Source organism: Arachis hypogaea, chromosome 15 (genome assembly GCF_003086295.3).
Source record: "Arachis hypogaea cultivar Tifrunner chromosome 15, arahy.Tifrunner.gnm2.J5K5, whole genome shotgun sequence".
Lineage (NCBI taxonomy): Eukaryota > Viridiplantae > Streptophyta > Magnoliopsida > Fabales > Fabaceae > Arachis > Arachis hypogaea.
The window spans coordinates 103,788,025-103,815,952 of NC_092050.1; the positions used below are offsets into that span (position 1 = coordinate 103,788,025).

Sequence of the window (27,928 nt, forward strand, 5' to 3'; positions counted from 1 at the left end):
TATTTTACCTTACTGACGGATTTACAAATGGATTTTCTGTCTGTAATCAGAGTGTGAGATGATTTTCCAAGGTTCAAATTACAGACGAAAAATCTGTCAGAAAATCTGTCTGTAATTACAGACGGAAAATCCGTCTATAATTACAGACAGAAAATCTGTCAGAAAAATCTGTCAGTAATTACCGACAAAAAAAATGTCGGAAAGTTCGTCAGCTTTGGGAAATGGATGGAGAATTTACAGAGGGAAAATCCGTCGGTAACTGGTAAAAATTCGTCGGTAATTTTTCGACGGAAAAAAAATCCTCGGTAAATAATTTCCGACGGGGCTTTTACAAAGGGACAAAATCCGTTGGTAACCAAAAATCCATCTGTAATAAAGACTAAATCTGTCTGTAAATCTGTCTATATTAATCCATTTTCTAGTTGTGCATTTGGTTGAAGGGACACAACCTTTTAAGGATTGTGTATGTTCAAAACATTGTGTCTATTGGCTAAAGGGACACAACTCTTTAAGAATTGTGTATGTTCAAAACATTGTATCTATTGGCAATAAAAAAGACACAACCATTTGTATACGTAACTAATCATAATTGCTACGTGCAATATGTATAAATAAGTCCTTGTCCACTATTTCAGAGACAGGAGTACTAAGTGTATATTTTAATCAACTATTAAGAGATTTTCTTTGTTCAAGAGAGTTAAGAATTTCTTACTATTACTAATTAAAAAATTCTTAGGTTTCATTATTTTATCCTAGGAGAGTATTGTCATCAACCCTATAGCAACTAAGTGTGGGGACAAATATCTCTCTAAAGAAAGTGATCTAATCGTGCCCTGAAACCACTACACAAATATAAGATTTTGTCATCTTCTCATAATAATATACCCAACAATTTTTTAGAGATATTTCTTGAAGATGGCACAAGATCAAAACACTACGTTCAAGGTCATGAATCAAGAGTTCGTCAAATTAGATCGCTTTGATGGAACGAACTTCAACCGTTGGAAAGACAAGATGATGTTTCTTCTTTCAGTTCTCAATCTTGAATACGTGATTGACCCAAAGACTATACTAATTGCCAATGCCGCTGAAAATTCCACACCGAAAGAGAAAGAAAAGATTGTTCAATTGAAGAAGAAACATGATGAAGATACTTTTTCATGTCGAGGTCATATTCTCAATACTTTATTCGACCGACTCTATGATCTCTACATGTCAATTCAATCACCATTAGAGATTTGGAAATCTTTGGAAGAAAAGTACAATACCGAATGACAAGGAACAAATAAGTTTTTTTATGATGAAATATTTTGAATTTATTATGAATGATACTATGCCTGTCATGGATCAAATTCATGAATTACAAATCCTTATAAGTAGACTTCGTGATCTACAAGTGGTGATCCCTGAATCATTACAAGTTGGAGCAATTATTTCAAAATTGCCTTCATCTTGGAATGCTTATAGGAAGAAACTTTTACATCTCGGTGAGGACTTCACAATTGAGAAATTACTAAAGCATATATGTATAGAGGAGGAAACTCAAAAACATGATGTTGTGTATCTTTCTCAAATTTCTAAAGTGAATCATATTGGTGAAAACAACACCAATAAGAAGAAAAGAAAGTTCTCTAAAGATTCAAAGCAAGATAAGAAGAGACAAAGAGAGTGTTATCATTGTCACAAGAAAGGACACTATATCAAAGAATGTAGACTTCTGAAAAAGGAAGCACCAAAGACCAACTTAGTGGAAGAGAAGGATCTAATTGCTATGGTTGCAGAAAAAGTACAAAACATGCATATTGGCATGGTTACAGAAGTTAACATAGCAACACAAGGAAAATTACTTGAATGGCGGTTAGATTCAGGGGCTACTATTCACGTTTGCAACGATCGCAACCAATTCAAAACATATGAAGAAGTTAATAATAGAGAGGTCTTAATGGGCAATGACAACTCAGCCAAAGTTTATGGTCAAGGAATCGTGGAATTGAATTTTACATCTGGAAAGAAATTAAGTTTAATAAATGTACTTCATGTTCTAGATTTGAGAAAAAATTTTGTTTCTGTTAGTCTCTTGTGTAAGAAAGGATTCAAAGTTGTAATGAAATCTGATAAAGTGATCTTGCTTAAGAATGATATATTCGTAGGAAAAGGATAACGTACTGAAGGCATGTTTAAACTTAGTATTAATAAAGTGAATGTTTTATTGTATGTTGTTGATTCTTGTGATTTATGGCATAGTAGATTAGCACACTTAAATTACAAATCAATTGAATATATGCAAAAGAATAACTATATTGATCTTAGTAACAAGGATTTTAATAAGAAATGTGATATTTGCTTACAATCCAAAATTACTAAGAAACCTTTTCCTAAAGTTGAAAGAAATACACATTTATTGGAGTTGATTCATAGTGATATTTGTGAACTAAATGGCAATATTACTAAAGGAGAAAAAAGATATTTTATAACTTTTATTGATGATTGTTCTAGATTTTACTTAGGTGTATTTGCTTAGAAATAAAGATGAAGCTTTTGAAATGTTTAAGAAATATAAAATGGAAGTAGAAAATATGCATAATAAGAAAATAAAAGTTCTTCGTAGTGATCGAGGTGAAGAATATTTTTCTAATGAATTCGATCACTTTTGTGAATTACATGGTATTGTGCATTGATGAGCGGATAATTTATACCCTTTTGGCATTGTTTTTACATAGTTTTTAGTATGTTTTAATTATTTTTTATTATATTTTTATTAGTTTTTATTCAAAAATCATATTTCTGGATTTTACTATGAGTTTGTGTATTTTTCTGTGATTTCAGGTATTTTCTAACTGAAATTGAGGGACCTAAGCAAAAAAATCTGATTCAGAGGCTGAAAAAGGACTGCAAATGCTGTTGGATTCTGACCCTGCTGCACTCGAAATGAATTTTCTACAGCTACGGAATCCCAATTAGCGTGCTCTCAATTGCGTTGGAAAGTAGACATCCTGGGCTTTTCAGCAATATATAATAGTTCATACTTTGCCCGAGATTTGATGGTCCAAACTGGCGTTCAAACTCAGCCTAAAACATCTTGGCGTAAAACGCCCAAACTGGCACCAGAATTGGAGTTAAACGCCCAAATTGTCACCAAAGCTGGCGTTTAACTCCAGGAACAGCCTAAGCATGAAAAAACTTCAATGCTTAGCACAAGCACACACCAAGTGGGCCCCGGAAGTGGATTTCTGCATTATCTGCACTTAGTTACTTATTTTCTGTAATCCCTAGTAACTAGTTTAGTATAAATAGCACTTTTTACTATTGTATTCGGGGGCTATCATAGTATTGTACACATTTGGGGGCTGGCCTCACGGCCATGCCTAGATCTTTCTCTTATGTATTTTTAACGGTGGAGTTTCTACACCACATAGATTAAGGTGTGGAGCTCTGCTGTTCTTCATGAATTAATGCAATTACTACTGTTTTTCTATTCAATTCATGCCTACTTCTTCTCCAAGATATATACTCTTGTACTTAATTCAGTTAAGTCAGAATGAAGGGTTGACCCGTGACAATCACCCAATCTTTGTTACTCGCTTAGCCAAGATCCGCGTGCCTGACAACCACAAAGCGGTCTACATGATGTTCAACGTAGTCATTGGACGGCAGCCAGAGTATATTCTCTTGGATATCTAATACACGGACCGAGTCCGTGAGATTAGTATCTTCGTGGTGTAGGCTAGAATCATTAGCAGCATTCCTGGGATCCGGAAAGTCTAAACCTTGTCTGTGGTATTCCGAGTAGGATCCGGGAAGGGATGATTGTAAAGAGCTTCAAACCTGCGAATGTTGGGCGCAAGTGACAGTGTGCAAAAGGATCAATGGATCCTATTCCGACGCTAGCAGGAACCGACAGATGATTAGCCATGCAATAGCTGTACCTGGTATTTTTCATCCAAGACGAGAAATCTGACAGTTGATTAGCCGTGCAGAAACCGTAGAGGACCATTTTCACTGAGAGGATCTTACAGCTTGCCATGGAAGGAAGTAACGCATGGTTGAAAGAAGGCAATAGGAAAGCAGAGGTTCAGAAGCAACAAAGCATCTCCATACGCTTATCTGAAATTCCCACCAGTGAATTACATAAGTAACTTTATTTTATCTTATGTCTTTATTTATCTTTTAATTATTTAAACCTCATAACCATTTGAATCCGCCTGACTGAGATTTACAAGGATGACCATAGCTTGCTTCAAGCCGACAATCTCCGTGGGATCGACCCTTACTCACGTAAGGTATTACTTGGATGACCCAGTGCACTTGCTGGTTAGTTGCACCGGAGTTGTGAAAAGTGTGAATCACAATTTTATGCACCAAGTTTGTGGCGCCATTGCCGGGGATTGTTCGAGTTTGGACAACTGACGATTCATCTTGTTGCTTAGATTGGGTAATTTTATTTTATGTTTAAGCTTTATATTTTTAATTTCGAAAAAAATACAAAAAAATTTAATAAAATCATAAAAATAAAAAAAAATTTGTGTTTCTTGTTTGAGTCTAGTGTCAAATTTTAAGTTTAGTGTCAATTGCATGTTTTAATTTTTCTTTAATTTTCGAAAATATATGCATTGTGTTCTTCATTGATCTTCAAGTTGTTCTTGATGATTTTCCTTGTTTGATCTTTAAATTTTCTTGTTTTGTGTCTTTTCTTGTTTTTCTTGTGCATTTTCGAATTCATTGTGTTTAAAAGTCAAAAAGTTCTAAGTTTGGTGTCTTGCATGCCTTTCTTTTCTTAAAAAATTTCAAAAATATGTTCTTGATGTTCATCATGATCTTCAAAGTGTTCTTGGTGTTCATCTTGACATTCAAAGTGTTCTTGCATGCATTTTTGTTTTGATCTTAAATTTTTATGTTTTTGGTCTTTTTATTATTTTTCTCTCTCCTCATTAAAAATTCAAAAATAAAAAATAATATCTCTCCCTTATTTTGCTCTTAAATTTTGAAATTTTGAATTGATTGAGGCAAAAAGTTTTAAAATTTAGTTGTTTCTTGTTAGTTAAGTCAAATTTTCAATTTAAAAATTCTATCTTTTTCAAATCTTTTTCAAAATCAAATCTTTTCTCATTTTTTCTTTCATATTTTTCGAAAATTTTAAAATTTATTTTCAAAATCTTTTTCTTATTTTTATTTCATATTTTCGAAATTAATGCTAACATTAAATGTTTTGATTCAAAAAAAATTTTCAAGTTGTTACTTGCCTATCAAGAAAGGATCAATCTTTAAATTCTAGAATAATATCTTTTAGTTTCTTGTTAGTCAAGTAATCAACTTCAATTCCAAAAATCAAATCTTTTTAATTTCTTTTTCAAATCTTTTTCAAAATAAATTTCAATCATATCTTTTTCAAAACTTAATTTCAAATCCTTTTCTAACTTCTTATCTTTTCAAAATTGATTTTCAAATCTTTTTCAATTAACCACTTGATTTGTTTGTTTAATTTTAAAAAAAAAGTTTACTATTTCTTATTCTTTTCAAAATCACCTAGCACTACTTTTCTCTCTCTCTAATTTTCGAAAACTACTAACCCCTTTTTCAAAATTCTTTTTAATTAACTAATTGTTTTAAATTTTAATTTAATTTTATTTCTCTTCTTAAAATTTCAAATTCTAACTAATAATTAAAATAAAAACAAAAATATTTTTCTTTTCTTATAAATTAAAATTCGAACCCTCTCCCCCTCTCTGTGTTCGAATTTCTCCCTTCTTCATTCTACTCTTCTATTCTTCTACTCACATAAAGGAATCTCTATACTGTGACATAGAGGATTCCTCTTCTTTTCTGTTCTCTTCTTTTTCATATGAGTAGGAACAAGGATAAGAACATTCTTGTTGAAGCTGATCCTGAACCTGAAAGGACTCTAAAGAGGAAGCTAAGAGAAGCTAAAGCACAAAACTCTGGGGAGGACCTAACAGAAATTTTCGAAAAAGAAGTAGTTATGGTAGCCGAAAATAACAACAATGGTAGATATGCAAGGAAGATGCTTGGTGACTTTATTGCACCCTCTTCTGACTTCTATGGCAGAAGTATCTCAATTCCTACAATTGGAGCAAACAATTTTGAGCTTAAGCCTCAATTAGTTTCTCTAATGCAGCAGAATTGCAAGTTTCATGGACTTTCATTGGAAGATCCTCATCAGTTTTTAGCTGAATTCTTGCAAATCTGTGACACTGTTAAGACCAATGGGGTTAATCCTGAGGTCTACAGGCTTGTGCTTTTCCCCTTTGCTGTAAGAGACAGAGCTAGGACATGGTTGGTCTCACAACCTAAAGATAGCCTGAACTCTTGGGAAAAGTTGGTCAATGCCTTATTGGCCAAATTTTTTCACCTCAAAAGTTGAGCAAGCTTAGAGTGGAAGTCCAAACCTTTAGACAGAAGGAAGGTGAATCCCTCTATGAAGGTTGGGAAAGATACAAGCAATTGATCAGAAGGTGTTCTTCTGACATGTTTTCAGAATAGAGCATCTTATGTATATTCTATGATGGTCTGTCTGAATTGTCCAAGATGTCATTGGACCACTCTGCTGGTGGATCTCTTCATCTGAAGAAGACGCCTGCAGAAGCCCAGGAACTCATTGAGATGGTTGCAAATAACTAGTTCATGTACACTTCTAAAAGAAATCCTATGAATAATGGGACAACTCAGAAGAAAGGAGTTCTTGAGATTGATACTCTGAATGCCATATTGGCTCAGAACAAAATATTGACTCAGTAAGTCAATATGATTTCTCAGAGCTTAACTGGAATGCAAGCTGCATCCGGCAGTGCTAAAGAAGCCTCCTCTGAAGAAGAAGCTTATGACCCCGAGAATCCTGCAATGGAAGAGGTGAATTACATGGGAGAATCCTATGGAAACACCTATAATCCTTCATGGAGGAATCATCCAAATTTCTCATGGAAGGATCAACAGAAGACTAATCAAGGCTTCAATAATAATAATGGTGAAAGAAATAGGTTTGGCAATAGCAAGCCTTTTCCATCATCTACTGAGCAACAGACAGAGACTTCTAAGCAGAGCCTCTCTGACTTAGCAACCATAATCTCTGATTTAACTAAGACCACTCAAGGTTTCACGACTAAAACAAGGTCCTCTATTAAAAATTTAGAGGCACAAGTGGGTCAACTCAGTAAAAGAGTGACTGAAACCCTTCCTAGTACTCTCCCAAGCAATACAGAAGAGAATCCAAAAAGAGAGTGCAAGGCCATAAACACGTCCAACATGGCCGAACCTGTAGAGGAGGGAAATGCAGTGAATTCCAGTGAGGAAGACCTCAATGGGCGTTCACTGGCCACTAAGGAGTTCCCTAATGAGGAACCAAAGGAATCTGAGGCTCATATAGAGGCCATAGAGATTCCACTGAACTTATTGTTGCCATTCATGAGCTCTGATGAGTATTTTTCCTCTGAAGAGGATGAAGACATTGTTGAAGAGCAAGTTGCTCAATATCTAGGAGCAATCATGAAGCTGAATGCCAAGTTATTTGGTAATGAGACTTGGGAGGATGAACCTCCATTGCTCATTAATGAACTGAATACCTTGGTTCAACAGGAATTACCTCAGAAGAAACTGGATCCCGGAAAGTTCTTAATACCTTGCATCATAGGCACCATGACCTTTAAAAAGGCTCTGTGTGACCTTGGTTCAAGTATAAACCTCATGTCACTCTTTGTAATGGAGAAACTGGGGATCTTTGAGGTACAAGCTGCAAGAATCTCACTAAAGATGACAGACAATTCAAGAAAACAGGCTTATGGACTTGTAGAGGATGTCTTAGTGAAGGTTGAAGGCTTTTACATCCCTGCTGATTTCATAATCCTAGACACTGGAAAGGATGAAGATGAATCCATCATCCTTGGAAGACCCTTCCTAGCCACAGTAAGAGCTGTGATTGATGTGGACAGAGGAGAGTTAGTCCTTCAATTGAATGAGGACTACCTTGTGTTTAAGGTTCAAGGATCTTCTTCTGTAACCATGGAGAGAAAGCATGAAAAGCTTCTCTCAATACAGAGTTAAACAGAGTCCCCACACTCAACTTCTAAGTTTGGTGTTGGGAGGCCAACATCAAGCTCTGAGTCTCTGTGAAGCTCTCCAAGAGCTCATTGTCAAGCTATTGACATTAAAGAAGCACTTGTTGGGAGTCAACCCAATGTTATTATATTTATTTATATTCCATTGTTATTTTATGTTTTCTTTAGGTTGATGATCATGTGAAGTCATAAAAATAATTGCAAAATTAAAGCAAAATGAAAAACAGCATAAAAAATAGCACACCCTGGAGAACGAGCTTACTGGCGTTTAAACGCCAGTAAGGATAGCAGAATGGGCGTTTAACGCCCAGCCTGGTAGCATTCTGGGTGTTAAATGCCAGAATGGGCAGCACTATAGGCGTTTAACGCCAGAAAAGGCTGTCTGGCATCTGGATGGCGTTAAACGCCAGAAATGGGCAGCAGACTGGCGTTTAACGCCAGGAAGGGTAGCAAAGCTGGCGTTTAACGCCAGGAAGTGTAACAAAGCTGGCATTTAATGCCAGGAAATGTAGCAGAGCTGGAGTTAAATGCCAGGATTGGCACACAATGGGCATTTGAACGCCAGAAGGGTGCAGGGAACAGACTTCCTTGACACCTCAAGATCTGTGGACCCCACAGGATCCTCACCTACCCCACCTCTTCTTCTCTCCTCTTCACACCTTTTCATAACACTCTTCCCCAAATACCCTTCACCTATCAAATCTTACCCTCTTCTCCATAATCTCTTCACCATTCACATCCATCCATCATAAACCCCACCTACTTCACCATTCAAATTCAAACCATTCCCCTCCCAAACCCACCCCTTCTAACATTCATTCCCTCTCTCTCTTACTCTATAAATACCCCCTCCTTACCACCTTCCATTTCACACATCATACACAATACACCCCCTTGGCCGAACCCTCTCCTCACCTCCATCTCCTCCATTTCTTCTTCTTCTACTCATTTCTTTCTTCTTTTGCTCGAGGACGAGCAACCCTTCTAAGTTTGGTGTGGAAAAAGAACTGCTTTTTTATTTTTCCATAACCATTAATGGCACCTAAGGCCAGAGAAACCTCTAGAAAGAGGAAGGGGAAAGCAATTGCTTCCACCTCCAAGTCATGGGAGATGGAGAGATTCATCTCAAAGGTCCATCACGATCACTTTTATGAATTTGTGGCCAAGAAAAAGGTGATCCCCGTGGTCCCCTTCATGCTCAAAAAGAGTGAATACCCAGAGATCCTCATTCTTTCACTAGAAGAGTCAACTTTGATCAAAGGTTGGACCAAGTCCTTAGGGACATTTGTATGGAAGGAGCTCAATGGAAGAGAGACTCAAGAGGCAAGCCGGTTCAACTAAGAAGGCTTGACCTCAAACCCGTGGCTAGGGGATGGTTGGAGTTCATCCAACGCTCTATCATTCCTACTAGCAACCAGTCTGAAGTTACAATAAATCGGGCTATCATGATTCATAGTATCATGAATGGAGAGGAAGTAGAAGTTCATGAGATCATATCCCTAGAACTCTACAAGGTGGCGGACAAGCCCTCTACTTTGGCAAGATTAGCCTTCCCTCATCTCATCTGTACCCTATGCAATTCAGCTGGAATTGCCATAGAGGGAGACATCCTCATTGAAGGAGACAAGCCCATCACTAAGAAAAGGATGGAGCAAATAAGAGAGCCCACTCATGGACCTCAACAAGAGCATGAGAAAGTTCCTCATCATGAAATCCCTGAGATGCCTCAAGGGATGCACTTTCCTCCACACAATTATTGGGAGCAAATCAACACCTCCTTAGGAGAATTGAGTTCCAACATGGGACAACTAAGGATGGAGCACCAAGAGCATTCCATCATCCTCCATGAAATTAGAGAGGACCAAAGAGCCATGAGGGAGGAGCAACAAAGGCAAGGAAGAGATATAGAAGAGCTCAAGCACTCCATAAGATCTCCAAGAGGAAGAACTAGCCGCCATCACTAAGGTGGACCCGTTCTTTAATTTCTTTGTTCTTATTTTTTCTGTTTTTCGATTTACATGCTTTATGTTTTATCTATGTTTGTGTTTTTATTACATGATCATTAGTGTCTAGTGTCTATGTCTGAAAGCTATGAATGTCCTATGAATCCTTCACCTTTCTCTAATGAAAAATGTTTTTTGAAAAAGAAAAAGAAGTACATGAATTTTGAATTACATCTTGAAAAAACTCTAATTATTTTGATGTGGTGGAAATACTTTTGTTTTTTGAATGAATGCTTGAACAGTGCATATTTTTGATATTGTTGTTTATGAATGTTAAAATTGTTGGCTCTTGAAAGAATGATGAAAAAGGAGAAATGTTATTGATAATCTGAAAAATCATAAAATTGATTCTTGAAGCAATAAAAAGCAGTGAAAAGCATGCAGAAAAAAAAAAGTGGCAAAAAAAATAAAGAAAGAAAAAGAAAAAGCAAGCAGAAAAAGCCAAAAGCCCTTTAAACCAAAAGGCAAGGGTAAAATAAAAAGGATCCAAGGATTTGAGCATTAATGGATAGGAGGGCCCAAAAGAATAAAATCCTGGCCTAAGCGGCTAAACCAAGCTGTCCCTAACCATGTGCTTGTAGCGTGAAGGTGTCAAGTGAAAGCTTGAGACTGAGCGGTTAAAGTCGTGGTCCAAAGCAAAAAGAGTGTGCTTAAGAGCTCTGGGCACCTCTAACTGGGGACTCTAGCAAAGCTGAGTCACAATCTGAAAAGGTTCACCCAGTCATATGTCTGTGGCATTTATGTATCCGGTGGTAATACTGGAAAACAAAATGCTTAGGGTCACGGCCAAGACTCATAAAGTAGCTGTGTTCAAGAATCAACATATTGAAATAGGAGAATCAATAACACTATCTGAATTCTGAGTTCCTATTGATGCCAATCATTATGAACTTCAAAGGATAAAGTGAGATGCCAAAACTGTTCAGAAGCAGAAAGCCACTAGCCCCGCTCATCTAAATTGGAAATCAGCTTCATTGATATTTGGAATTCATTGTATATTCTCTTCTTTTTATCCTATTTTATTTTTAGTTGCTTGGGGACAAGCAATAATTTAAGTTTGGTGTTGTGATGAGCGGATAATTTATACCCTTTTTGGCATTGTTTTTACATAGTTTTTAGTATGTTTTAATTACTTTTTATTATATTTTTACTAGTTTTATTCAAAAATCACATTTCTAGATTTTACTATGAGTTTGTGTGTTTTTCTGTGATTTTAGGTATTTTCTGACTGAAATTGAGGGACTTGAGCAAAAAAATCTGATTCAGAGGCTGAAAAAGGAATGCAGATGCTGTTAGATTCTGACCCTGTTGCACTCGAAATAGATTTTCTGGAGCTACAGAAGCCCAATTGGCGCACTCTTAATTGCGTTGGAAAGTAGACATCCTGGGCTTTTTAGTAATATATAATTGTCCATACTTTGCCTGAGATTTAATAGCCCAAACTGGCGTTCAAAGTCAGCCTAAAACATCTTGGTGTAAAACGCCCAAACTGGCACCAGAATTGGAGTTAAACGCCCAAACTGTCACCAAAGCTGGCGTTTAACTCCAGGAATAGCCTAAGCACGAAAAAGCTTCAATGCTCAGCCCCAGCACACACCAAGTGGGCTCCGGAAGTGGATTTCTGCATTATCTGCACTTAGTTACTTATTTTCTGTAATCCCTAGTAACTAGTTTAGTATAAATAGCACTTTTTACTATTGTATTCGGGGGCTATCATAGTATTGTACACGTTTGGGGGCTGGCCTCACGGTCGTGCCTAGACCTTTCTCTTATGTATTTTCAACGGTGGAGTTTCTACATCCCATAGATTAAGGTGTGGAGCTCTGCTGTTCTTCATGAATTAATGCAATTACTACTATTTTTCTATTCAATTCACGCCTACTTCTTCTCCAAGATATACTCTTGTACTTAATTCAGTTAAGTCAGAATGAAGGGGTGACCCGTGACAATCACCCAATCTTCGTTACTCGCTTAGCCAAGATCCGCATGCCTGACAACCACAAAGTGGTCTATATGATGTTCAACGTAGTCATTGGACTACAGCCAGAGTATATTCTCTTGGATATCTAATACACGGACCGAGTCCGTGAGATTAGTATCTTCGTGGTATAGGCTAGAATCATTGGCAGCATTCTTGGGATCCGGAAAGTCTAAACATTGTCTGTGGTATTCTGAGTAGGATTCGGGAAGGGATGACTGTAAAGAGCTTCAAACCTGCGAATGCTGGGCGCAAGTGATAGTGTGAAAAAGGATCAATGGATCTTATTCCGACACTAGCGGGAACCGACAGATGATTAGCCATGCGGTAGCTGTACCTGGTATTTTTCATCCGAAACGAGAAATCTGACAGTTGATTAGCCGTGCAGAAACCGTAGATGACCATTTTCACTGAGAGGATCTTACAGCTTGCCATGGAAGGAAGTAATGCATGGTTGGAAGAAGGCAATAGGAAAGCAGAGGTTTAGAAGCAACAAAGCATCTCCATACGCTTATCTGAAATTCCCACCAGTGAATTACATAAGTAACTTTATTTTATTTTATGTTTTTATTTATCTTTTAATTATTCAAACCTCATAACCATTTGAATCCGCCTGACTGAGATTTACAAGGATGACCATAGCTTGCTTCAAGCCGACAATCTCCGTGGGATCGACCCTTACTCACGTAAGGTATTACTTGGACGACCCAGTGCACTTGCTGGTTAGTTGCACCGGAGTTGTGAAAAGTGTGAATCACAATTTCGTGCACCATGCATGAATCTTCCACTCCATATACTCCGCAACAAAATTATTTGGCGGAAAGAAAAAATCGTACCTTAGTGGATATGGTTAATTCAATGTTACTAAATGCTAAATTGCCTTACAATTTGTGGGGTGAAGCATTATTGACATCATGTCATATCCATAATAGGATATCATCAAGACATAGAAAGGTTTCTCCTTATGAAATTTGGAAAGGAAGGAAACTTAATTTAAATTATCTTAAAGTGTGGGGGTGTTTAGCCTTTTATCGAGTTCATGATCAAAAGAGAACCAAATTTGGGCCAAGAGCCATAAAAGGGACTTTTATAGGATATGCTCAAAATTGTAAAGCATATAGAATATTAGACTTAGTGTCTAATGTAGTTGTTGAATCAAGAGAAGTAGAATTTATTGAAAATAAATTTATCAATGATTCAACTTCTAATTCGGAGTATCCCCAAAATGATACTAATATTTCACAAAAAATAAATAATCAAAATAATAAATGTCTAAGCGACAAAGAGTTGATTGAACCAAGGAAGAGCTTGAGAGTAAGAAAAAAAAAGGACTTGGGTCCAGATTTTATTTCTTCTCAGGCTATCACCTTTTTAGTAGAAGGAACTAGGAATTCTGTAACAAACAAGATTCCTATTATTATGAACATAGAGGGTGATCCTCAAACATTCAAAGAAGCTATGGCTTCAAGGGATTCTATTTTTTGGAAAGAAGCAATAATTAATGAAATGGACTCAATATTATCTAACAATACTTGGGTCTTGGTTGATTTGCCTCCAAGATCAAAGCCTATAAGATGTAAGTGGGTATTTAGAAGAAAGTATAACACTGATGGTTCATTACAAACCTTTAAAGCAAGGTTAGTGACTAAGGGATTTAGACAACAAGAAGGTCTAGACTATTTTGATACCTACACACCTGTGGCAAGAATGACTTCTATTAGGGCTCTTATAGCATTAGCATCCATACATAAGCTTCATATACATCAAATGGATGTTAAAACGACTTTTCTAAATGGAGATCTTAATGAAGAAATCTATATGGAGCAACCGGAAGGCTATGTGCTACCCAGAAATGAAAAGAAAGTTTGCAAATTAATTAAGTCTTTGTTTGGGCTAAAACAAGAGCCTAACAATGGCATGAGAAGTTTGATTTAGTGGTGTTATCAAATGGCTTCTCACATAATAGTGCGGATAAATGTATTTACTCAAAATTTACTAAAGATTATGGAGTAATCATTTGTTTATATGTTGATGATATGTTAATCATCGGAACAAATTTAGAAGGAATTCGAATAACGAAGGAGTGTCTAACTTCTAAATTCAAGATGAAGGATTTGAATGAAGTTGATACAATATTAGGCATAAACGTGCATAAGAATGAAGTTGGCTTTACTTTAAGTCAATCTCATTATATCAAAAAGGTATTGAAAAAGTTTGATCATCTCACAATTAAAGAATCCAATACGTCGTATGATCCTAAACTTAAATTAGAAGGAAACATGGGAAGACCTATAGCACAATTAGAATATGCTAGTGCTATAGGAAGTTTAATGTATGCAATGCATTGTACTAGACCTGATATAGCATTTGTTGTGTGCAAATTATCAAGGTTTACAGGAAAGCCTAGCAATCAACATTGGAAAGCTATAACAAGAGTTCTTGGTTATCTCAAGAAAATTATAAACTTGGGATTACATTATAGTAATTATCCCGTAGTTTTAGAAGGTTATTCTGACACAAGTTGGATTACAAATCTTAGTGACAACAAATCCACTTCAGGATGGATTTTCACCATAGATGGTGGAGCAATAAGTTGGGGCTCAAAGAAACAAACATGTATTACACATTCTACTATGGAGGCTGAGTTTGTAGCTTTATCAGCCGCAGGTAAAGAAGCAGAATGGTTAAAAAATTTGTTATATGATATAAAGCTGTGGCCAGAGCAGATGACAGCCATTTCAATTTTCTGTAATAGTGAATCAACCATGTCTCGAGCATATAATAAGGTTTATAGTGGAAAGTCTAGACATATAAGTTTGAGACATGAGTTTGTGAGGCAACTAATAGATGATGGTGTAATTACCATCACTTATGTAAGATCTCAAGGAAATTTAGCAGACCCTTTGACTAAAGGTTTGTCAAGGGATAAAATCAAAGAGACTACTGCTAAAATGGGATTAAAACCTATTATTGCTAAATGATGGGAACCCAACCTTATTCTAGTAGACCACTAGTTTCAAGGTTTAATGGGTAATAATAAGTTATTTAGCAATTGGAGCACTAAAGTATAGGATTTAGTGCTATTTACAAAAAATTAGGAGGGTGAGTTTAAACTCTTAATGAAATGATAATATTATCTATCAAAAGATTCCACCTATATGAATATAAGAGTGGTGCCGCTCTAATCGAGAATTTTAGAGGTTTTATTCTCGTAAATATTCATGAAACTAGGATAAGCACAAGGCCATATAAGTGCTTAAAATTGTAAACTCTTGAACTTGGAGGGTATAGGTAATGTATGTGATTTTTGGTACTAGCATATAGAGTATAGGTTTAATCGATTAGACACCTATTACTTCGTTAAAACTTTAAAATTTACACTAAAAGAATGTTTAATCTTAGTGACACATTCTTTATGCATATACTTGTATGACATTTAAATTTGTAAATAGTGGGGGATTAAAGGGTATTTACAAATTTGATTAATTAATATTATTAATATTATTGATATTATTATTAATATTAATAAACGGTTACTAACCGTTTAGCACCATTTGGTTGAAGGGACACAACCTTTTAAGGATTGTGTATGTTCAAAACATTGTATTTATTGGCTAAAAGAACACAACTCTTTAAGAATTATGTATGTTCAAAATATTGTATCTATTGGCAATAGAAAATACACAACCATTTGTATACGTAACTAATCATAATTGCTAATACGTGCAATATGTATAAATAAGTCCTTGTCCACTATTTCAGAGACAGAAGTACTAAATGTACATTTTAATCAACTATTAAGAGATTTTTTTTTGTTCAAAAGAGTTGAGAATTTCTTATTATTGCTAATTAATAAATTTTTAGGTTTCATTATATCCTATGAGAGTATTGTCATCAACCTTATAGCAACTAAATGGAGGGACAAATATCTCTCTAAAAAAAGCGATCTAATCGTACCTTAAAATCACCACACAAATATAAGATTTTATCATCTTCTCGTAATAATATAACCAACACAAACATATAATTTTCACCTGCATCGTTTTAGGGTACAATAATTTAATAATAAGAATTGAGGAACAAGGTAATTCGTTGTAACTAAAACGAATTAATATGAAAGATTTAGCTTGGTGGAGAATCGCTTGAGTAATTCATTGTAGAAAACAATGAATCAGTACGACTAAAATTGTTACCTTTTGAAATGAGTATAACTAAAATAACGACTACAGTTTTTTTTTTTTTTTTTTTTTACCAAAGATAGAAAATTCGAACCCGCAACCTCTTAATTGAGTATGGGGAGACTATGTCATTTGAGTTATAACTCATTGACAAATGACGACTACAGTTAAAATAATGAATACTATAAAAATATATTTATTTTTTAAAAAAATATTTAGAATAAAAAAATTTTAATTTTATAAAAATTCTTACAATAATTATAAAAAATTAGTTATACTTGTTACAAGATGTAATTTTGTGATGATTACAATAAAAAAATTTTAAACTTTATAAAAATACTTATAATAGTTATAAATAATGTTTATAATTAAAATTCTTAATGTTTATAAAAATAATTTCATGTTGTATTGGCAACCAAATAAGCATACACCAGATAAGTAACATAATAGATTAAAACTACAAAATTTATAATATGAAAATATAGTTATTAATAAGTTAACCATAGATAAAACTAATAAAACTACTTATATATTTTTTATTACCGGAAACTTTACAATCTTAAAATGAACTTGTTTGTTTGCATTTTTATTTAAAGTGTTTTCTGTTCTTTAGTAATATTTTTCTAAAACAATAAACAGAAAATATAATTTTTAATTCTATTTTACGTTTTTATTCCTCATCATAAAATTCTAAAACGATAAAATCAAAATACAAATCAAGTAGACTTTTACATTTTTTTTACAAAAATTTTTATTTTTGAATCCTATACGAGTGTTAATTTTTAATCTATACCATCAATATTGTTAAAAAAATTTAAAATCTTATCTTTTCTATGTATATAAGATTTTACTTTTGTTGTGTTAACAAGAAATAAAATAAAAATAAGATTAATTAGGTAATGTCACTAGAATATAAAAATATAAAAAAATGGTAGTGTTAAAGCTTATATATTTTGGAAGGATATATAAGATTAATAATATAAAGTAAACCTCACTTTAATAATATAATAATTTTGAAAAATGAAAATAGCATATATAATTTTAACATAATTTATGAAAATATGAAACGACGCCAAAAAAAAATCTTCCTTTCTGCGTTTACAATAAAGATATTCTAAACTATTAGGTTATGTAATTATTATTAATCAAATTAAACTTTGAATTGGTCAAATATATTCATTTTTACTTTCAGAAGCAGTTTTGCAAACTAGAAGTAACAACACAGAATCATACTGGAAGATATGCTTGAAAAAGAAGGGTTTATCTTTTATTTCTTTTTCCAATCAAATAACCATTTTAAAAGTAAGGGGTTTACTAACCTATGTCCTAAAAATATATGTTAAGGACATCATAAAAAAATATTTAACCAAAAGTTATTGAAAAATATATTTTTTCATATTTTTAATACATTAAAAATTTAAAAATTTTCTTTTATTGCACTCTTTAACATGTTATTTAGAGAAAAACACTATTATTTAGAGAAACTATGTTGTCTTTGGGGTATGTTTAAAATGAGTACAATAATTATGTGTTTATTGGATATGTCACATTTATATAGACCATTAGATTTTATTAAATAAAAATTAAAGACTAAAATAAAAGAAGAATATTGATAGATTCTAATAAATACAAAATATCCTAATACGTAAATAAATATTTTAAATAATTGAATAAAAAATAATTAAATATACAATACTTTAAATGACAACAAAATCTTTTATTCTTAAATAATTAAATAAAAAATATATAAATACAAAAGTATGAGTATTTTTTATTTAATAAGATTATTTATTATGAAAAAAAATTTTATGATAATAAAAAATTATATTAAAATAAAATTTTAACCTGTAACATAAAAATATAAAATAATTAAAATTTTATTTTATATTAATTGACAAATAATTATATTATTATATTCAAAATTTATTAACTAACTAATTTTGTTAAAGATATTATTATATAATATAATTTTTTATCAAAATATTTCAAAAATATAATTTATTTAAAATATTATATATAATATATCAAAATATTAACCTTTTCACTTTTTTATTTTTTAAAAAAAAAACAGAATAAATAATATAATTCTAAATACATGCTTATCACATTATATATTTACTTATATTAGTAAGACCTAAACTAATCAAACTCATGTAATTAAAAATATAAAACATATAAATACAAAAATAAATATTTTTATTTATTAAAATTAATTATTTTACAAAAAAAATTTATAATATTAAAAAATTATATTAAAATAATATTTTAAACTACAACATAAAAATATAAAATAATTATATTTTATTTTATATTACTTGATAAATAATTAGATTATTATATTCAATACTTATTAACTAAATACTTTTGTTAAAAATATTATTATATAATATAATTTTTTATCAAATATTTGTCAAAAGATAATTCATTTAAAATATTATATATAATATATGAAAATATTTTTTTTTAATTTTTTTAAAAAAATTAAATATATATATATATATATATATATATATATATATGTATGTATGTATGTATATAATAGTAACTGATATAGAATTGGTATATATTCTTTTATTCTTTAGCCTTTCTAATATATATGTAAATAATAATTTAAAATTATATATTTATAATAAGATCATTTTTTTATTTTTATTATTTTTAAGTACTTTTTTATTATTTTAGTTAAATTTTTTATACTCTAACTTGACCAAGATACATGGGGGTAAGTAGAGGCCTGACCCAGCTTTTTTTAAAAAAAAAATAGTAGTCACTAGTCAGAAGTCCAACCCAACCCAAATAAAATATTAAATTTTTTTAAATCCCTAAAACTAGAGTTAAATCTCAATTTGGCCCTTAAAATTTGGCCTGATACTCAAAATAATCTCCACAATTTTATTGGTCCCGATTAGAACCCCAAATTTACAATTGTGGCTCCAGCTTGTCCCTGCGATCATCTCCGTCACCTGAATGCTGATCTAGCGCAATTGCATAACATGGTGGACATTACTTAAACGACGGCGCATTGGTTTCGCGCGCAAACCCTTTGGAAACCACTTAGTGTAACGGTGTTCTTGATGTTTGGCAACTTATGATCATCGTAGTGGAAAGAAAAAAAGTTTTAACCCACAAAAGACTGAAACGACGTAATTTCCAAAAGGTTTGGGCGCGAAACTAATGTGCCGTCATTTAAGTAGTGTCCACTGTGTCATGCAATTGCATCAAATCAGCATTCTGGTGATGGAGATGATTGCAGGGACAAATTGGAGCCACAATTACAAATTTAGGGGTTCTAATTGGGGCCAACGAAATTATAGGGGTCATTTTGAGTATTGGGCTAAATTTCAGGGGCCAAATTGAGATTTAACTCCGTAAAACTAATTTTCTCTCTTCACGTTTCCTATTCTTTCTTAATCCTTTTGTTTTCTAACAAGTCACGCAGCGTCCTCACTGGGTCATGTCACTTCCATTGCTTAGTCTCTAGTGAAGTTTTCAAATTTCAATCATATTCATATTAATTAAAGCAATGTATTTATTTTATTTTTCACTTCTTTTATATAATTACATAAAATTATTAATTAACAAAGTACATTGTTTTATTATGAAACAATATAATTTTTTTTTTGTATTTACATAGACAAATTTTTTACTTATTTTTAAGATTTATTCTCTCTTATTTTTTATTTTATTTTTTAATGAAATTGATAGTGATTTAGTGAAAAAATTATTATTATTATTATTGATGTTTAATTAATAAAATATACTTAGACTTTGTTTATTCATGTAAGTATATAATTATTTGAGTTTTTTTTTCAGGTAAAAAGAAACTAGAACATTTTATGATGAAAAAGCAAAGTAAAATTGATGCAATTTTTAAGAGAAAAGTTACTGATAATGTTGGAGATCAAACAAGTCAACCCTCTAATCCTATTTCATAAGAAAGTCAAGTAAGTGAGCTCTCTAATCTTACTCAAAATACACATCAACATGAAACCAAAGTACCAAGATTAGAAAGAGATGTTGATATCTCTTTACTAGAAAGGGATCCAGGAAAGCGACGTCCAATTTGGTAGTATAATGTCAATGAACGTGATAAGATTCGTAGAGCATACATAATAGCTGGGCCATACCAACCAACAAATATTAGCTATCCAGCTTCTGGTAATAACAATCACCGTCGATATTTTCAATCTTCTTGGTTTAAGAAATTTTCAAGTTGGTTATAATATTCACTAGAAAAAGATGCTGCTTATTGTTTGCCTTATTACTTGTTTGGTAAACATTATATTGCTCGCAATGATGGAAAAAATACATTTTCAGAGTTAGAATTTAGTAACTGGAAGAAAGTAAACAATGGGATAAATTGTGCATTTGTATGTCACGAGGGTTCTATTCCTAATTCTCCCCATAATTTATGTGTGAAATATTGTGATGATTTAATGGCTCAATCTAAGCATATAGACAAAATTTTTGATAGGCATAGTGATGAAACTATTGCAAATAACCGTTTAAGGTTGAAGACATCTATTAATACTATTCGATGGCTTGCATTTCAAGCATGTGCATTTAAAGGCGATGATGAAAGTTCTGGATCTTTGAATAGGGAAAATTTGATTGAATTAATTAAACTTTTAACTTCCTGTAATCAGAATGTTAATAATGTTGTCCTTGAAAATGCTCCTGGAAATGCTCAATATATATCTCCTGGTGTTCAAAAAGATATATTGCATATCTTTGCTAGAAAAGTGCGTGCAACAATTCGAGAAGAAATTGGTGATTCTAAATTTTGTATAATTATTGATGAAGCAAGAGATGAATCAAAACGAGAACAAATGTCTGTGGTTTTGAGATTTGTAGACAAGCACGGTTGGGTTCAAGAAAGATTTTTTGATCTTATACATGTTTCTGATATATGTTCTTTGACATTGAAAACAGAAATTTCATCAGTTCTTTCTCGTCATAATCTTGATGTCCAAAATCTTAGGGGACAAGGTACGATGGAGCTAGTAATATGCGCGGTGAATGGAATGGATTGCAAGCTCTATTTTTGAAAGATTGCCCTTTTGCTTATTACATTCATTGTCTTGCTCATCGATTACAATCAGCACTTGTTTCTGCAGCCAAAGAAGTTTGTTATGTTCATCAATTCTTTTCAAAACTTACACTAATTGTGAATGTTGTGACTGTTTCTCCTAAACGTCATGATCAGTTAAGGGTTGCTCAAGCAAATAATGTTACAAACTTAATTGCCAATGATAAAATTGTGATAGGTAGTGGACTTAACCAAATTGGTACTTTGCAAAGAGCTGGAGATACTAGATGAGGGTCTCATTTGAATTCTGTACGTAGCTTGTTATGTATGTTTGATGCTACTTGTGAAGTTCTTGAAAAAAGCATCGAAGAAGGTAATTTCTCCACTCGTGGTGATGCTAGTGCTGCTTATGATGCTATCACATCCTTTGAATTTGTCTTTATTTTGTATTTGATGAGAAATATTTTGGAAGTTAATCATGATCTTTGTCAAGCTTTGCAACGAAAAAATCAAGACATATTGAATGCTTTAACTCTGGTTTCTACTACGAAGACTTTAATCCAAAGAATGAGAGAATCAAGCTGGGAGGCTTTCATAAAAGAAGTTATATTATTTTGTGAGAAACATGAAGTTGAAGTTCCTGATATGAAAGCAATGCATATTCCTACAAGAGGCTGAACTCGCAAAATTGTTGATCAAATTTCAGTAGAGCATCATTACGGTGTTAATTTATTTCTGGCTGTAATTGATACACAATTACAAGAGATTAATGGAAGATTCAATGATAATATGGTGGAATTGCTTACTTTAAGTTCAACTTTAGATCTCAGAGATAATTATAAGTTCTTCAGCGTCAACAAAGTATGTGAATTAGTAGAACGATTTTATCCAGGTGACTTCAGTGACCAAGAGAAATTTCACATTAGAATGCAAGCTCAACATTATGAACTTGATGTTCCTAATCATGTTGAATTAACTAACTTGTGCACAATTTCAGAGTTATGTCAAGGATTAACGAAGACAGGAAAGTCTTTAAGATATCCTTTGATTGATCATTTGATTCGCTTGATATTAACTCTCCCTGTTTCAACTGCTACAATTGAGAGATCTTTTTTAACTATGAATATTGTGAAGAATAGACTCAGAAACAAAATGGAAGATGAATTGCTTGCTAATTGTCTTTTGATTTACATTGAGAAGAAGATTGCTGAAAGATTTGACACAGATTCTATTATCGATGAATTTTATGATATGAAGAATCAACGTGTACCACTTCGTTAGTAAAAAGTACACTTTTTTTGTATGTTAAATATATATTCTCTATCAGTATATTTTTGTAATGCATCTTACATTATAATTTATTTGTATATAATTTTTATTATATAGAAAAACTTATATCAAATAATTCATCAAATTAATTTTTATGTGAATAAGGAAATTCAAATTTTTGGACTAATAAAATTCGAGAGTATGTTCCTCATATAACTTTCTTGAGTATTATTGGCTACAAGCCTACAACAATATTCTTTTTTTTCTATATCTTTTCCAAATATACATATATATATAGGGACGAATCCAAGAATATTATTATGGGGGGCAATAATATATATAATATTTTTTATTATATATATATATATATATATATATATATATATATATATATATATAATTTTATCAACGCTTAAAAAGTGGTGCTAAAATTGAAATAATATTTTTTCAATTTAAAATTAAAAATAAAAAATTATCAAAATATATATAAATAGAAAATAATTTTTTAATATTATAAAATAATTTGCATAATAATTAATTTTAATAAATAAAAAATATTTATGTTTTTTGTATTTATATGTGTTATATTTTTAATTACGTAAGCTTGATTAATTTAGGTCTTACTAATATAAGTAAATATATAATGTGATAGACATGTATTTAAAATTATATTATTTATTCTGTTTTTTTAAATTGAAAAAAATAAAAAGGTTAATATTTTCATGTATTATATATAATATATATTTTAAATAAATTATATTTTTGAAATATTTTGATGAAAAATTATATTATATAATAATTTTTTTACCAAAGATAGAGAAACTCGAACTCGCGACCTCTTAGATGACTATAGGGAGACTATGCCATTTGAGCTATAACTCATTAACATATTATATAATAATATCTTTAACAAAATTAGTTAATTAATAAATTTTAAATATAATAATTTAATTATTTGTCAAGTAATATAAAATAAAATTTTATTTATCTTATCTTTTTATGTTATGTTTAAAATTTTATTTTAATATAATTTTTTAAAATTATAAAATTTCTTGTATAATAAATAATCATATTGAATAAAAAATATTCATATTTTTGTATTTATATGTTTTTTATTTAATTATTTAAGAATAAAAGATTCTGTTGCCATTTAAAGTATTGTCATTTAAAGTATTTATTTATGTACTAGGATATTTTGTATTTATCAGAGTCTATCAATATTCTTCTTTCATATTAGCCTTTGATTTTCATTTAATAAAATCTAATGGTCTATATAAATATGGCGCATCCAATAAACACATAATTGTTGTGCTCATTTTAGAGATATGATAACAACATCACATACTCTAAAATCTAAATTAGGCACTAATACACTTAGCTTCCTAATTCATTGATGGTGCAGAATCACTAAACCAGTCTAATTTCAATGTAAGGCTTGCAAATTGGTGCGACTAGAATGAAGAATGCTCATCCAACTAAACTGCAATGCAATTTCCTCATCGTCCAATTAAAAGTTCGAATCCTTGAATTATTAATCACCCAAAAATGGGTGAATCAGATGCATTGCACTCCAAAAAGAGTGTCACAAATTAGGCATCTCTCTTGCTCAACGTTTCCTATAAATTGCATCGCCAATCAATCAACTATCAAACCAAAAAAAAAAATAAAAAATAAAAATCATATCCAAAATAAAAAAAAATTCCCAAAAAAAAAATTAAAATAAGGAGGAAAATGGCCACAAAACCAAGAAACTCCAACACTAAGGTGTCTCTCATGGTCATGGTTACAATAATCCTAACAACATCCAATGTTGTTCTGTGTGATGATAAGACTCCAGTTCCAACTGACAGGGGACAACTGGAATCATGGTTCAACCAAAATGTGGGTCCATTGGAACAAAGAAAGAGCACTTTGGACCCTGCTCTTGTGGCGGCCGAGCAAGGTCCTAAAGTCATTAAGGTAATGCAAGACGGTAGCGGCGATTTCAAGACCATCACCGACGCCGTCAATAGCGTCCCTTCCGGGAATGCCAAGCGGGTGATAATCTCCATAGGTGCTGGGAATTACAATGAGAAGATCAAGATTGAAAGGACCAAGAATTTCATCACGTTTTATGGCGCACCTGGAGGGAACTTACCAACCTTGTCCTATGGTGGCACTGCACAACAATATGGCACTGTTGACAGTGCTACGCTGATTGTTGAATCTGATTATTTCGTCGCTGCTAACATCCAAATCTCGGTTAGAATATTTAATCTGCATTTAGGGTATCATTGGTTTAGATTGGGTAAAAACATTTTGTACACGAGTTCAATGTGTGAATCTACATCATACACACATTTCATTTAGAGTAAAATATTTTTTTTTAACCATAAAACTTAAAAACACTGAAAAATTTTAATATAAACGAACTGAACTCGTTTTTACCTATGAAAGATGATTTATATTGACAATATTCTAAACTTTCATAGGTAAAAATAACAAATTTTCATCTTTTATATGCATAAAGTTAGTTTTATTTATAAAAGCTTTTGTCCTAATTTTGCCCTCCAACCAAACATATCCAACACTTATAATCATTTCAATTTTACCCTTTTTATAGGTGATTTACTTATTATGTTTTGATGATCATTTTATTGTTTGTGAAATTGGTTGTATACACAGAATACTGCACCAAGACCTGATGGAAAGAGGCCTGGAGCACAAGCAGTAGCATTGAGAATTTCAGGAGACAAAGCAACGTTTTATAATTGCAAGGTGTTGGGATTCCAAGACACAATCTGTGACGATAGACATAGGCATTTTTTCAAAAATTGCTTAGTTCAAGGCACCGTCGATTTTATTTTCGGAAGCGGGAGGTCATTGTACCTGGTAAATATAATAATGACTATAATAACTCTGTTTTTCTATATGAAAATGGGAATTCACCTTCATGAAATTACTTTAGAAAATGTTTTACTTTTTTAACAACAAAATGTTAAAATATGTTTAAAGAAATACTAGTAGGTCATCAGAATTTATTGTTTTTATCTATTAGATAGCTATCAATGTTTAAAAAGTATGGAATGAAATATGTTGTTAAATTACTAAACTAAAAAAATTGAGTTGATGGCTAAATGATTATTGAAAATAATAAATTCTAATTATCTCCTAATATTTTTGATATATTAATACTTTTATATGCAAAAAAAAAAAAAACAATAATTTAAAATTGAAGTAATAGTAAACATGTAAAAATAAGGCTAAATTTTTTTTAATATTGGTCAAAGATGTACTAGATTATTAGATTTTATGTGAGTTTTATTCTATTCTAAGAAAAAATTTTTACTTTTTAAAAGACACAAAATGACGCTAACATTTTTGTTTAAAGTTTTTTTAGTTAGTTAAAAAAACGCATTGACGTTTTTATTAAAAAATATATTTTTTTAAAATTTTACAGTGGCTACGGCATTGCCGTTGTTTTTATTTTTTTTTTAATTATTAAAATAGAGAATGGTGTCGCTCTTTTATTATTTTAACAAATTTAAAAAATTAAAATTCTCGATATAACACACAATAGAAGGGTAACATATTTGGGAATAATATGATTCCAATATTTAAAAAAATTTCTAAAAATAACGGTAACAATAATAAAGAAGTTTGAAACTTTGGAATTATGGTACATGTTTTTTAACGATATTTGACAAAATCTTAATCTCTTTTTTGAATAATTATGTTTTAATGCATTCCGTTATAAGCAAGAAGTTATTTATTAGTTAAAGCATTCTAATCATCAAATAATATCTAACTACTAAGCATGCACAAGCACAACATGTCTCAAGAATATAGCCTCGAAAGTAATTAATTATATGTGTAGACAATTTTTTTAGACACAGAAATATAAGAGCACCCTTTCTAATCTTGGAATGCAGAACACGGAGTTGAGGGTTCTTGGGGACAGTGGAATGACAGTGATAGTGGCACAAGCAAGAACAATGGACTCACAGGACACAGCCTACGCATTTGTGCATTGCGACGTTACCGGAACAGGGACTGGCTCTTACTTGGGTAGAGCATGGATGTCTAATCCCAAAGTCATTTTTGCTTACACCACCATGACCAGTGTTATCAATCCTGTTGGTTGGAGTGACAACATGCACACTGAATATGATAGGTAAATCTTTCATTCATAAATACTAGTATTATATGAATTTTCAAATTAAACTTTTATTATAAACATAAATATTTGACTTAATCACCAACTATGTTGATCTTGAAAATGAGTTATTGACTATTCGTGCATTCTTATGAACAGAACTTTATATTTTGGAGAGTATAAAAACTCTGGAGCTGGAGCTGCTCCCGCTGGGCGCGCCAAATTCTCAAAGCAGCTAAGTGATGCAGAGGCACAACCTTTCCTCAATCTTGGTTTCATTGACGGCTCCACTTGGCTACTTCCTCCACCAAGAGTCTAATTCCATTCATTAATAAATTCAATTTCCCACATTAAATTAATTAACTATATGGCCTGCATATATTGGCCTTGTGTCCAATAGTTTAGTTGTAGGCACGAATAACTTTTTATTAGGATGACCAAATCGTATTCTCAGCAATAATGGTCTTAACTAGGAAATGTGTTAGCAGGACACGACAGGGTGAATGTGTATACACTATACCGTGTAGGTTGTCAATACCAAATGTATCTCGATTTGTTGTGTAGAATAAAATTGTTAATATAAATATTATTTTTTATTATAAGTAAAATATTGTTATGAGGTGTTTGCCTCATATATTTTGTTAGAAAGAATAAGTTGGAGATATAAAATTTTTACGATTCTCCTATTCTAAATTTACATTGTTTTTAGTTTGTTATTTTCAATAGTAAATGGTGTACTTGTAAAAATTTCACTTAAATTAGCATAAGTTGCGAAAAATACTAAACTATAAGTTATGATATTATAGTGGACTCTTTTAAAATTATGAATGATCTCTTATATATAATTGATTTTAGAATGGTAAATAGTATCTTTTTAAGTTGAACTCCTAAAACTATGATAACTATAATTATTGATGACTGATATTTGACCTACATATAGAGTAGCGACACTTATTACAATTCAAAGCATATTTATGACTCTAGTCAAACAGTAATTCTTGATTATTGTTCTGGACCAGACGTCCAGACCCTCTGAGGCCTAACATAGCCAGCCCAAAAAGATTCCCACCACCATAACGGTTCGGGATCGTCTTCTCCTCCCAACCACCTTTTGAATTGTAAGGAATGGACCCCTCCCACTAAGATAAGATAACCTGGCAAAACGTATAAAAGGAGAGTCCCTTCAATCCCAAGGTATGATTTAATTCTACCTAAACACACAAATCCTATCTCATTAACTCTCTGACTTGGACATCGGAATGTATGTATA

General features: G+C 31.9%; 4 protein-coding genes across 4 annotated transcripts; all 4 read left to right on the forward strand.

Annotated features, from left to right (window-relative positions):
* The first annotated feature begins 915 nt into the window (after nt 1-915).
* LOC140179277 (uncharacterized) lies at nt 916-2,161 on the forward strand. Its single transcript, XM_072217985.1, has 2 exons — nt 916-1,259; nt 1,468-2,161. Exons 1-2 carry the CDS (start codon nt 916-918, stop codon nt 2,159-2,161), a joined length of 1,038 nt encoding a protein of 345 aa, XP_072074086.1.
* A 12,165-nt stretch (nt 2,162-14,326) lies between these two features.
* LOC140179278 (secreted RxLR effector protein 161-like) lies at nt 14,327-15,028 on the forward strand. Its single transcript, XM_072217986.1, has one exon. The coding sequence runs from the start codon at nt 14,327-14,329 to the stop codon at nt 15,026-15,028; it is 702 nt and encodes a 233-aa protein (XP_072074087.1).
* Nucleotides 15,029-20,661: 5,633 nt separating this feature from the next.
* LOC112748662 (uncharacterized) lies at nt 20,662-21,932 on the forward strand. The gene is made up of 3 exons (XM_025796902.1): nt 20,662-21,214; nt 21,328-21,513; nt 21,604-21,932. The coding sequence occupies exons 1-3, from the start codon at nt 20,662-20,664 to the stop codon at nt 21,930-21,932; spliced, it is 1,068 nt and encodes a 355-aa protein (XP_025652687.1).
* Nucleotides 21,933-24,155: 2,223 nt separating this feature from the next.
* LOC112750451 (putative pectinesterase 63) lies at nt 24,156-27,312 on the forward strand. The gene is made up of 4 exons (XM_025799185.3): nt 24,156-24,764; nt 25,188-25,394; nt 26,435-26,676; nt 26,818-27,312. Exons 1-4 carry the CDS (start codon nt 24,255-24,257, stop codon nt 26,975-26,977), a joined length of 1,119 nt encoding a protein of 372 aa, XP_025654970.1. The 5' UTR covers nt 24,156-24,254; the 3' UTR covers nt 26,978-27,312.
* Nucleotides 27,313-27,928: the final 616 nt, after the last annotated feature.

What these genes read in the sequence shown, in the direction of transcription:
- LOC140179277 (XM_072217985.1), top strand. Translation starts at nt 916, where the DNA reads ATGGCACAAGATCAAAACACTACGTTCAAGGTCATGAATCAAGAGTTC. An exon ending in TGGAAATCTTTGGAAGAAAA is followed by an intron (nt 1,260 to 1,467) that starts GTACAATACCGA and finishes GAATGCTTATAG; the next exon opens with GAAGAAACTTTTACATCTCG.
- LOC140179278 (XM_072217986.1), top strand. Translation starts at nt 14,327, where the DNA reads ATGGGAAGACCTATAGCACAATTAGAATATGCTAGTGCTATAGGAAGT.
- LOC112748662 (XM_025796902.1), top strand. Translation starts at nt 20,662, where the DNA reads ATGGCTCAATCTAAGCATATAGACAAAATTTTTGATAGGCATAGTGAT. An exon ending in CCAAAATCTTAGGGGACAAG is followed by an intron (nt 21,215 to 21,327) that starts GTACGATGGAGC and finishes GATTACAATCAG; the next exon opens with CACTTGTTTCTGCAGCCAAA. An exon ending in TAGTGGACTTAACCAAATTG is followed by an intron (nt 21,514 to 21,603) that starts GTACTTTGCAAA and finishes CTACTTGTGAAG; the next exon opens with TTCTTGAAAAAAGCATCGAA.
- LOC112750451 (XM_025799185.3), top strand. Translation starts at nt 24,255, where the DNA reads ATGGCCACAAAACCAAGAAACTCCAACACTAAGGTGTCTCTCATGGTC. An exon ending in GCGGGAGGTCATTGTACCTG is followed by an intron (nt 25,395 to 26,434) that starts GTAAATATAATA and finishes CTTGGAATGCAG; the next exon opens with AACACGGAGTTGAGGGTTCT. An exon ending in ATGCACACTGAATATGATAG is followed by an intron (nt 26,677 to 26,817) that starts GTAAATCTTTCA and finishes TCTTATGAACAG; the next exon opens with AACTTTATATTTTGGAGAGT.